This window comes from Choloepus didactylus, chromosome 3, assembly GCF_015220235.1.
Source record: "Choloepus didactylus isolate mChoDid1 chromosome 3, mChoDid1.pri, whole genome shotgun sequence".
Lineage (NCBI taxonomy): Eukaryota > Metazoa > Chordata > Mammalia > Pilosa > Megalonychidae > Choloepus > Choloepus didactylus.
Window position 1 is genome coordinate 189629242 of NC_051309.1, and position 13320 is coordinate 189642561.

General features: G+C 37.1%; 1 protein-coding gene across 2 annotated transcripts in view; it reads right to left on the minus strand.

Annotated features, from left to right (window-relative positions):
- Positions 1-13320, minus strand: part of GLRA3 (glycine receptor alpha 3) — a 206823-nt gene that overhangs the window by 68791 nt on the left and 124712 nt on the right. For both annotated transcript variants that reach the window (XM_037829105.1, XM_037829104.1), the window contains exon 4: positions 12760-12983. In XM_037829105.1, the coding sequence (XP_037685033.1) occupies positions 12760-12983 (224 nt within the window). The remainder of the gene's footprint in view (positions 1-12759; positions 12984-13320) is intronic.

Here is a 13320-nt window from a genome sequence, read left to right on the forward strand (position 1 = left end):
TTCAATGAGTTTAGTACCCATTGAAGGCCTGGTACTAACTATGCTGGGTGTTTTATATCCATTATTTCAGGTTCATGGGATTTAGTATTATCACCATCATACAGATAAGGAAACTGACACTTTCTGAAGTAAAGAGACTTGCCACAAATCACAGCTAGTAAGTAACAGGGTCTGGATCTGGATTGGGAGAGACAGTCCTCCATAGGCCTCTTGTGCTCCTACACCTCTTGCTGGGTGAGCCATGACTGAAGGCCCAACTTCTCTTTTACCTGAGCCACTTATCAGGGCTGTTTACACAGGTGTTAATTTTTAGAGGTAACATTACTCCCCTGGACAAGAGGAGGCTTGCTTACAGTTTGCAATAAAAGCAGTGTATTTCCCAAGCTCAGTGTTTCATAACCCACATTATAACCATCTGGGCCCGTTGCATTGCCTCAATGGGATTTGAAGGCAAGTGAGAACTGAGACAAATATATTTGTGCTAATGCTGCTTGCTTGTGGTGAGTAACAAACTCCTTTGTTTCTGACCCAGGTGCCTTGTGTCTTCCATCAGCACCCATGAAACAGTAATTTAATTTACTAGATTATAAGTAGAGCAAAATCAAATCCCAAACTTGTCAACCTGAAGTCATGTCTCTGGCTCCAAAGTCCTCACTTTGAAAGTACTTCATTAAAAAAAATTATCAATATAATCCATCTATATGATTTAAAAGTTTAAACAGTTCTATAATGTATATGAAAAACAGTTGTACCTTTGCCCTACTCACCCACCCCAAATCCTGGGTCCTCAGGGGCTGCCTTTATTTAGCTGTTGTCTATTATTTAAATTCATATATCTAAATTTCTATAATATTATGCTTGACTTTGTCTATTAATTTCCTGCAAGGGGAAATAAGAATTTCCTGTATGCCACCACCCATGTACACTTAACTCTCCATCAATTCTTTAAATTAACAATACAAAAATTTATAGTTAAACCAATATTCATGTTATGAATATGACATGTTATGAATATGAAAATATTGTTCAATATTGTTCATGATTAAGCTTAATAGTTTGCTACAATTATAGCTCTTTACTTGTATAGCATTTTGTTTCCTGAGTGTTAATAATTGTCTCATTTTAATAATCAATTCTGTTTCTATATTCCTATTACTATTTCAAATTCAACACACTCTATTAGAGCTCCAAAATTCCTCTCAGTGGATAGACACAGAGGGTAATCTGTCAATTCCATGTTGTCCATGGAAATCCCTCCTCCCTTTTTTTTCCTATTCTTTCTTCCTACTCAGATATTGGACCTGTGTGTTGATATGCTGATTTTCATGTTCTTCTTCCCCTGTTTTCTATGCCTTTGTATCTTTATTCTATTTTCTGTTTCTGTATATCTTTATTCTACTTTTTTAGGTGATTCCTTTACTTCATCTTCCAAGCATTTTACTGATTTTTTATTTGCTATTTCAAGTTATTTGCTGTATCCTAGCTGACATGATCAAAGAATAAATTGATTTTTATGAGTTGTTTTAAGAAACCTAGCAAACAAAAATCTAGCAAATAAAATCTTCATTTACTATTAACTCTTATTATACTTTGAACGTCTCCATTTTCCCATTGCTAGTAGTATCTTATTTTTATTTAATGTATGTCTAAAGATATTACTTTTTATGGTCTCTTCTGCTCTTCCCATTTTCTCTTGAAATTTTCTTTTCTTTTTTGTTTCTTTTTGCTCTCTTTCTCTTTTCCATTCTTTTTCTTTGTGTGTTTCTTCCAGTTCCTGTTGGTTTCTTTTTAATGTTATGCAATGTCCTCAAATGTCTATTTATATTTAAGAATGAAGTACTAAAAACTATCTGAAGCTCAGCTAGTAGCAGATGTCTTGTTGAGTAATGGTGTTCACAGTCAGATGATAACACGGCTGCCCAGATTTTCCGTTGCTCCTTCCCCAACCATCAGTAGCTCTAGATCTTTCCTCTTGAGCAAGTTAGTTTCCCACGAGATATATTCTTCCATCTCTTGCTGAGTGGAAGAAGTTTAGGTCTGACTGCCAGCATCTGAGAGAGAATAATGGGTCACCATTTCACACTACATGTAATCAGCATATGGATCCCAACTGTGCCTGGAATCCTGAATCCTGAATCCTGAAGCACTTGGCACAGCCTCTCAGATGGCTCTTGCCATCCTGCTTTCTGCGCTGGTCAGGAAGCAAGGATGCAATTCCTAGTCTGAACAGGGTGGGTTAGGAAATTAGGAATAGAGGGTTCACTGTTGCTCTGACAAATTTTAAGCCAACTCTTTTCCTGTTAGCTCTTTTCTAGCCCCTACTTTCTGAAGTCACAGCTGCCTCAAACTGCTAATAGTGTGAGAAAATTTACTATTTGTTTTCCTTTTGGGTTCCCCATTTTGGCTTAGGTTTTGGCTATCTTAGTCTACCAAATCAGTTTTCACTAGATCCCTAAAATATGTTGTCCTCACTCATCTGTTGCTGTCTTCTTTCCCATTACTTTTACCTTTCTAAGTTAGTACCAATTTTATTCCTTACTTTCACTCTATTTCTTAATTTTAATGGCATTTAAGTAGGAAGTACAGATAAATGCTTAAGTTCAATATGTCATATTTTCCAAGACATTCTGCTTTTTTTCTTTAAACAGCAGAAAAACCAGATCTCTCACAAAGCATCACAGATGCTCCATTTGTAAACTGAATGAGATCTTTGTTCTAGCAAAAATTTTGTTAACAAAGAACCTGTTTGCTACTTGAAGATCTCAAAGTCCTGTGAGATTTCCAAAAGCAGCTCACAAAAGGCAATTTATTCTTTGATCATTCATCCAGGATATAGCAAATAAAAACTAGACACTAGGTACACTGAGAGACATCATCTATTCCATCTGAATTCATACTGGAAAAAAGATGCATTTACAAATTATTCCATAACTTTCACCAAAACATTAGAAGAAATGTGAGCAATTCTTAATGGATGACATCATGAAGTTACAGCAAGAGATGTAACTACAGTTTTATTTCTTTGCTGCAAGACAGAAAATAGTCTAAGCATTTCCAAGAGACATAGTACCAAAGTCTCACTATTCCTATTAAATTATTTAGCTTTTCAATATAATAAATAACTTTCAGGATGCTTGATTATGATGCATTTGAACTGGAGCAAATCAGTGCTATAGTACAGTTGTGGTCTTCAAATTGTGTAATCTTCTTAATGAAGGGATCCATCCTGTCAGATAGATCTCATTTTCCGGATGGACTGAGATAAGTACTTTTCAATTTGATGACATCATATTGCCACCAAGAAGCTCACCATGAAAAAAGTAGCCTAGCTATTACATTCTATTATATTCAATGATAAGCGAAAAATCAAAAGTAATGTCACCTTTCCTTCCAACTCCAATAAAGCTTAATATAAACCAATAAATATCCATATCCATATGGGATATATGTGTAGATGTATATACATGCATTTTTATGCATCTTAATTCTTTCAATGGAAATATTCTAGAATTTCAACTTTGCAAAATGATTATTTTGTGCTACCATATGATGAATTCTTACAACTTACAGCACCCAAAACCCATCCAAAGGGAAATAAAACCTTATAATATAATTAAAAATAAAATACCTTTAACAAAGATTATTTTCAAATTAGCAGGAAAGAAACGGAACTTTTAAAAATCTACATCCTGTTTTATATCCCATGATAGCCATTATAAGTGCACAACACAGAGGAGTCAAGGATCCGAAACTCAGGAAAAGAGCCTCTGTCACTTAAAATTATGTATTTAATTCATAAGTGATACATATTCATTCTGAAAAAATTCAGAATTCTTATTCTGAAAAATTCAAACTTACATGAAGTAAATGGCACCTTTCTTCTTCATTCCTGCCCAAAGCCCACAACTCAGTTAAGTAGCTAATTACTCTCAACAAATTGTTGCACTTCCTTCTAAACTTTTGTTTAGATTTACATTGATGTGTATTTCTTCATACACAATTGTATTTACATAAACAAAAGTGTTTTAAATAAAAATAAATATAAAACATTTCATTTACACTTAATATGTACCTTGGAGGCTTTTTCTGGGTACATTTAGGTCTATCCCATGAAGGGTATTTCATGGTATAGAGCTCTTATTGTTTTCAGTCATGTTCTTATTGATAAATATATAAGCTCCTTTCTTTTGATGCTACCTTAGTACTTCAGTGGGTTATCTTTGTAAATGTATCATATGTACATATGAATACATAAGTAATTTAGATTCTGGGACATAGAATTGCTGAGTTGAGGGATTTATGAATTTTATATATTTATACATCTTAACAAATCATCTACCCAGTTGATATTAATTCATATGGCTACAAAAAAAGTGTTAGTTAACCAAGATATGACCAGTCTTGTTAATTTCTGCCACTGTGTTTACAAAAGTATTGTTTTCTCACTTGTTACTTTCCATTTTCCCCCTATAAGACAATGTAAGCCTCATTTTATATAAGGATTAGGGACATGCACTTCTTTTCTGAATTTCCATTACAGCTCTTTACCCATTTTTATTTAGTTATTTGATTATTTTTCTTACTGATATTATTATTTGCCTACAATAAACATGCCAAATACATTCTCCCAGTGTGCCAGTTATTTTTAACCTTGTTACAATATCTTTTTTTATAAAAGACTTTAATTTTTAACTAAGATAGCTTTACTAAGACAGTATTTTTAATACTGAAGAAGTCAATCTCTTCATTTATGACTGTAGTTTATTTTATAACTCGTTTAGACTAACCTTGCCCATTTCAAAATTATAAAACTACTTCCACATATTATTTCAATATTTGTAAGGTATTTTTTTATTGTTAACTTTTTATTACATCTGGAATTAAATTTTTTGTATGATGTGAAGTTCCCAACTTTAAAACACACAAAAAAGAAGAGTCAATTTCCTACCATAGTTTCTTGAACATTTGTTACCTTTCCTTAGTTTCAACTAACTGTTTATTGAATATTAAGCTGACAAATGTGCATGATTATTTTTCTGGAGTGCCAGTCTTAAACAAGTAATGTACATGACAATAAAAATGGCCCATATGGTTTCCAGTCTGACATGTAAAGAGCTTGGAAGTCATCATTCCCATCCTCACAACAAGAAAAAGGCTGAGAAAAACTGAAAGTCAACCACTCATCTCAGAGCAGTGATTTGGGCAAGTCGCTGCTCCCCAAACTCGAGAGACAGAAGAATGCAACAGAAGCTGCTGCTGGGGTTCTGGTAGGGACACTTAGAGGGTATCTGAAAAATTGCTGAAAAATTGTGGACCAGCTTGAGAGATTATAAACTCCTGGGGAGCAGACTGAGGGAGCCCTTAACTTTTGTGAGTTTTACCTCCTGTAGCCCCAGCAAGTTCTCTGAGTAAAGATCAGAGAAAGATCCCATCATGCTTCTAGGGGTAAAGTAAACATTTGAAATAAGCCCGAAGCACTCTGTTATCCTTAAAAACAGTCTGTCCTCAAAAGAAACTATTTTACCAAACCCTAAACATCCAAAACCTAAGTAACCTGGAAGAAGGGAAATATACAGCTTCAGCTTCCTCTAGGTTTCTCACCTATGTAGGGGAAAGCAAATGCTGAGAGTCATAGTCCAGGTAAACAGCTCACTCAAAGACTGATTACTAATCATCAGATTATAGAATATCCCCCTCTCCCCTCACCTTACCACCTGATCAATATGGCACCTGCATAATAATAGGGGATTACAGCTGAAAGAACTGCAAGCCTCAGACCCTATTTAAGAGAAGTATCTAAAGAAATCCAAAGATAACAGGGAAGACTAAAACAAGGACATTAGAAGAAATTTTGGTCTTTGATATCACAGCTGCACAAACAATAATACAGCTTAACTTCCAGCCAGATAATCATAAAACCTCACATAAAAGGCCTATTTATCTCAGTTCTTTTTACCCAACAAATCATGTTCAGATTCAAAAAAAAATTGCAAGTAAGCTAAAAGGCAAAATACAGTCTGAAGAGACAGATAGACAGAATCAGACTCATATATGATAGAACTTTTGGAGCTATAAGAACAGGAATTTAAAATAAGTATGATCAATATCCTAAGGGCTCTAAGGGAAAAAGTAGGCAACATGCAAAACTGGATAGATAATTTAAGGAGAGACATGAAAACTCTAAGAAAGAATCAAAAGGAAATGCTGGAAAGCAAAAACACTGTAGCAAAAATTAAGAATGCCTTTGATGGGTTCATCAGTATACTTGACATGGATGAGGAAAGAATCAGTGAGATTGAAGATATGTCAACAGAAATTCCCAGACTGCAAAGCAAAGAGAAAAAGAATGAAAAATACAACAGAATAGCCAAGAAAATGTGGGCAAATTACAAAAGGTGCAACATATGTGTAACTGGAATGCAGGATAAAGAAGAGAGAAAGGAGCAAAAGAAATATCTAAAGAAATGATGGCTCAGAATATTCCAAAATTATTGACAGGTGACAAATTACAGATTGAGGGAGTTCAGAGAGCATAAAACAGGAACATTTTAAAAAACTACACCTAGACATATCATATTCAAAGTGCAGAAATTCAAAACAAAGAGGAAATAATAAAAGAAGTTAGAAGGGGAAAATACACTTTGCCTATTGTGGTAGGTTGTTATGTACTCCAGAAAACCATGCTCTTAATCTTAATCCATTCCTATGGGTTTGAATAAATGTAAATAAGACCTCTTGAAAGATGTTATTAGTAGCTAAAGTGTGGCCCACTGAATCAGGTTGGGTCTTAATCCTATTACTGGAGGCCTTATAGAGAAGGCCACAGAGAGAAGCCATGGAGAGAAGCCAGAAGTTGGAAGTTAGCAGAGCCTGAAAGAGAAAGAAGATGCTGCAGTGTGCATTACCATAACACAGAAAGCCAAGGGACTCCAAAGATTGTCAGACACCCAGTAGATACCAACCCCAGGAGGAAGCAAGCCTTTTAGCCTCTGAAACCATGAGCCAATAAATTCTTGTTGTTGAGCCAACTTGTATGGTATTTGTTTTAGCAGATAGGAAACTAAGACAATTACAGAGGAACAAGGATAAGAATATCATTGGAGCTTTATTCAGAAACCATGCAAACAAGAAAAGAGTGGAGTGAGAGATTTAAAATGTTGGAAGAAAAAAAAAAACAAAAACACCAAACTGTAATTCTGTATCCTGCGAAAATATGTGTCAAAAGTGAAGGACAGAGTGCTGGCAAGATGATGGCATAGAGAGGTGTGGAATTTAGTTAGTCCTCTAGAGCAACTATTAAATAGCCAAGAACAACTAGTAAATAGTCTGGAACAACTGTTGGGGAACATCTGTGACTGGACATACATTGTACACCAGCCTGGAGTGGGTGGAATGGCTGAGATTGCAGCATAGAACTATAAGAAAAGCTCCCAAAATGGTGGAGCTGGCACCCCTCCCCATTGGCACAGCAGGCTGAGCTGAAACACTTCCCTGTGGAAAAAAAGAAGGTAACCTGGAGCAAGTAACTCAAGCAAGCTCCAACTGCAGTTTTAATTAACAAATTTGGACTACTGAATACAAGATACAAGCACAGATAAACCCAGAACAAGCAAGAAAGGAACCTGAGGTTCCTCCTAACAAAAGGGAAACATGGCTTATGGAAAAAAAATACATAAATAAATAAAAACAGAGGCTTTTGGAGACAGCTAAGCTCAGAATACTGGAAAACAGCTGTGTCCCAATAAAAGAGGCACAGAAAACTGGGTGCCAACACTAGCTGACTGGTGAAACTGGGGGGCTGGGTACTGACTCTGTAAAGTGACTTTCTCTTCTTCCTTTTTTTTCCTTCTCATTCTAGATAGCTCATTAGAGAAAGCTTCAAGCAATTTCAATTGTCAGCGCTGACCCAGGCAAGGGTGGAGTTAGTAGAGTCAGAGAGAAAAAGGCAGAATTCAAGTGTAGAAGATAGCTCCCTAAAGGGTGTATCTTCCCCAAGAAAAGGGGGGGCAGGGCCTAGCTCAAGTGGCTGCCCTCCTTTAGAGAATTCAGACCCTAGGGCCCAGGGAAAACAAACAAACCAAGCAGAAACAACTTAAGCCTGGTTTCTAACACCCTCAGCCCCTGGCCAGGACAGGGTCCCTGAGAATTAAAGGGACCACTCCTCTTTACACTGGTGGGGAGCTGTGAGATGACAAGTGCCACCTGATGGGCAGGATAGGAAAAGCACAATGACTAGAGGCCACACAGGAAAGTCTATCAATCTTCTAGCACTCACCCTCAGGGAAACCTGATACTGAATATAGCCTCATTCTGACACCTGGGCCATCTGGTCTGGGAAAATCTGATTGGGGTAATCAAGGAAATCAGATGCCTAGACAACAAAAAATTACAAATCACACTTGGAAAAAAGAAGTTATGGCCCAGTCAAAGGAATGAGCTTACACTTCAACTGAGATACAGGAATTGAAACAGCTAATTATTAATCAATCAAATCTCCTAAATCAATTCAAAAATCAAATCAACAAGTTGAGGGAAGATATGGCAAAAGAGATGAATGATATAGAGAAGATACTGGATGAACATAAGGAAGAATTTAAAAGTTTGAAAAAAACAATTGGCAAACTTATGGGAATGAAAGGGATGATATAAGAGATGAAAAACACCATGGAAACATACAACAGCAGATTTGAAGAGGCAGAAGAAAGAATTCATGAACTGGAGGACAGAACATCTGAAATCCTATATACAAAAGAACAGATAGGGAAAAGAATGGGAAAATATAAGCAGGGTCTCAGGGACCTGAATGACAACATGAAGTGCATTAATGTACATGTCGTGGGTGTCCCAGAAGGAGAAGAAAAGGAAAAGGGGGCAGAAACAATAGTGGAGGAAATAATCACTGATAATTTCCCAACTCTTATAAAAGACATAAAATTACAGGTCCAAGAAGCACAGCATACCCGAAACAGAATAGATCTGAATAGACCTACAACAAGACACTTAATAATCAGATTATCAAATGTCAAAGACAAAGAGAATTCTGAAAGCAGCAAGAAAAAACATATCCATCACATACAAGGGACGCTTGATAAGACCATGTGCGGATTTTCAGTAGAAACCATGGAGGTGAGAAGGCAGTGGTATGATATATTTAAGATAAAGAGAGGCAGAGGAACCTAAGATGGCAACTAGATGAGACAGAGAAAAAAACACCTCCGTGGAAAACACTAGATAAAAAACCAGAAAGGACTCAGAACGCCACTTCCAGAGTAGCACCAGCTGGACAAGTTCTGCTAAAACCACAGGGAACGTGCATTTGGTGAAACCAGGAGTCTGCATTCTGAAATGAGTGAGTGAGTTGGCTGAGTCCCTTGGCCACACTGTGGTGTGGGGAAATGGTGGGCTGGCGTTTTTAAAAAAAAAAAGAAGCCTGGGAGCAGCTGCAGATAAGACAGGAGGGGTCTGGACTAATGCCTTGGTGTCTGGGGTGGAGGATACCCCTTCCCACACCCACTGCTGATTGTCTCAGGTCCAGGGGAGCAAAGGGGAGATGCACAAATTGCAGCCATCTCCCCAGCGGGTGGGGCTACTCCTGTCTGGGGCCGAACACACAGCACAGAGCCAAGCCAAGAAACCCAGCCTGACAGGGAGTCTTTCCCGCAGCACCGCTCACACAACACAATATCGGCTGTGGACAGTGGCCTTGAATACACCCACGGCTGACTGTCCCGGAGCTAGGAGAGCGGAGCTGTGTGGAAAGGGGGAAGTTAACACATCCCATTCAACCATCTTTGAAATGGGCTGGGAATGCCCCTACACAGCCCAGCAGCCCAGGGCTTCCCTGGAGGCCGGCACTCACTTGTGACGTGGCACGGCCCTCCTGCCTCAGCAGAAGTCCTGGAAAAGCACAGCAGGGAGGGGGGAACTGCTCAGAAATCCCGGGGAACCTATGCCAATACCGAGGACTTTGTGAAATTTCCAGGAACACCTGGGAGTTTGATTATTAAACCTGCCCTTTCTCCCTAACCACTCAGGCACACACCCCTCATTGAGGGCAGACAGCACCGACAGCACACCCAAATTAAGTGCACCAAATGGACCCCAAAAGAATCAGATCCCCACACACTCAAAGTTGGGAAGAACTGACTTGAGAGGAATAAGTGACTCATGGACGCCATCTGCTGGTTAGTTAGAGAAGGTGTATGTCGCCAAGCTGCAATTCTAACAAATTAAAGATCAAGTAAAGCAAATGCCAAGAGGCCAAAAACAACAGAAAATCTTAAAGCATATGACAAAACCAGACGACTTGGAGAACCCGAACCCAAACACTCAAATCAAAAGATCCAAAGACACACAGTTCCTGGCAGAATTAAAGAACTACAGACAGGCAATGAGAGCATGGCATGGGATATAAAAAACTTGAAGAAGAGCATGGCACAGAATATAAAAGACATAAAGAAGACCCTAGAAGAGCATAAAGAAGATATTGCAAGAGTAAATAAAAAAATAGAAGATCTTATGGAAATTAAAGAAACTGTAGACCAAATTAAAAAGACTCTGGATACTCATAATACAAGATTAGAGGAAGTTGAACAATAACTCAGCCTCCTCAAGGAGCACAGAACAGAAAATGAAAGAACAAAAGAAAGAAAGGAGAAGAAAATTGAAAAAATTGAAATGGATCTCAGGAATATGATAGATAAAATAAAACATCCAAATTTAAGACTCATTGGTATCCCAGAAGGGGAAGAGAAGGGTAAAGGTCTAGAAAGAGTATTCAAAGAAATTGTTGGGGAAAACTTCCCAAACCTTCTACACAATATAAATGCGCAAAGCATAAATGCCTAGCAAACTCCAAATAGAATAAATTCAAACAAACCCACTCCGAGACATATTCTGAACAGACTGTCAAATACTGAAGAGAAGGAGCAAGTTCTGAAAGCAGCAAGAGAAAAGCAATTCACCACATACAAAGGAAACAACATAAGACTAAGTAGTGACTACTCAGTGGCTACCATGGAGGCGAGAAGGCAGTGGCATGACATATTTAAAATTCTGAGAGAGAAAAATTTCCAACCAAGAATACTTTATCCAGCAAAACTCTCCTTCAAATTTGAGGGAGAGCTTAAATTTTTCACAAACAAATGCTGAGAGAGTTTGCTAATAAAAGACCTGCCCTACTTCAGATACTAAAGCAAGCCCTACTGACAGAGAAACAAAGAAATGAGAGAGAGATATAGAGACTTTTAACAGACATATATAGAATATTAATCCCAGGTCACTGGGACACATGTTCTTCACTAGTGATCACGGATCTTTCTCCAGAAGGGACCATAAGCTGGGACATAAAACAAGCCTCAATAAAATAAAAAATAAAAAAATGAATTTGTTCAAAGCACATTCTCTGACCACAATGGAATACAAATAGAAGTCAATATCCATCAGAGACTTGGAGAATTCACAAACACCTGAAGGATAAAAATGAGGGAGAGATGAAAACATTCCTGGATAATCAAAAGCTGAGGGACTTCATCACCAGTAGATCAGTCCTAAGCAGGCTGAAAGGAAGGGACATTAAACAATTGACTGAAACCACATGAAGAAATAAAGATTTCCAGTAAAGATCACATGGTAAATAAAGACCAATACTACTGTATTGTTGATTTATAACTCCACTATTTACTTCCTACAGGATCTAAAATACATAAACTATAATGATAAAAAAAAAAAAAGATAAAGAGGGAAACTGCCAACCAAGAATTCTGTATCCGGCAAAACTGCCCTTCAAAAATGAGGGCGAGTTTACAATCTTTTCAGACAACTAGACACAGAGAATTTGTGAACAAGATACTTGCTCTTGGTTGGCAGTTTTTCAAATGTCCATCAACAGATGAATTTATAAATAAAATGTAGTCTGTATACACAATGGAATATAATTCAGCCATCAAAAGGAATATTCTGATACATGCAACAAAATGGATGAACCTTGAAGCCACCATGTTGTGTGAAATACAGCAGACACAAATTTTTAAAAAATGGTGTGCTGTCACTGAAATGAAATAATTAGAACAAGAAAATTCATAGATTCAGACACTAGAATACAGGTTACCAGTGACCAGGGTAGGGAATGGGGAGTTCCTGCTTATTTGTGTGGAGTTTCTCTTACGGGTGATGGAAATGTTTTGATAGTGGATGATGGTGATGGTGGCACAACATTTTGACTAAAAATTAACACCATGAATTATATATTTAATGTGGTTACAAGGAAAAATTTTAGGTTGTAAATATGTTACTAGAATAAAAAATTAAAAACCAAAACATAGGACTATGTACCATAAAAATTGAATCCTAATGTAAACTCTGGACTATAGTTAATAGTGTAATTATAATATTGTTTCACCATTTGTAACAAAGGTACCACCCTAATGTCAAGTATTAATAATAGGGAAAACTACGTATTGAAGATTTAAATGGGAACTCTGTATTTTCTGTAAACCTACAAATTCTCTTATACAAATAAATTAAAAAATTGGATTTCTAGGAATTACTCAAAAAGCACCTGGATCTAGGGCTTGGGTCTGTGTTATCAAGAAGTGTCCTAAGTTACTCTTTCATTGAACATATTTGGGAAATATATTAGAGGAATTCGAGTGAAGCAATGTAATAGTAATCCCTCCCAAATTTCACTAAAAATAGAAATTTTCTCCCAAAATAGAAATCCCTATTTCACTGAAATCAGAAATAAAATCTATGACTCACCTTATTGAATAAAGAACATTTCCGTTTTTGAAAACTCTTAGCAATTTGTTGTCTGTTGTAACCTCATGGAAGTTGGCCCCCTTTTCATTGGCAAAGAACAAATCAGGTTTCCAAATGGAATCTAACATAGAAGGACCCAGGTCTAAAGAGTCATCAGGATATTCACTGTATGCCAGGCGGGGATCGTTCCATTTCTGACGAAGAAAGATATTCACTCTGTAATCCTGTGATTAAAGAAAGAAAGAAAGGAAAAAAACCTGCTTTAACATGTTTAGGATCTCATGCACTATTCTATGGTATTCCCTGAATTATAACAAGAGCCACCAACATCTTTGTGAGCTCTCTATAACCCACAGTCCTCACTCGTTTATACCTACACAACTCATTCTAGTTCTGAGGCTTTGCCCATGTCTTCCATGATCTGTAGGCCTTCAGAGAGCACTACATGTTTCTATTTTTCTGTTCCATTCAAATTTGGTTCTCCTGGTTTGTCAGAATTTAAATATTGGATTGCTATGTGACAATTGGAGTAAAATATTTTCATCTTCACATTTATTTTCT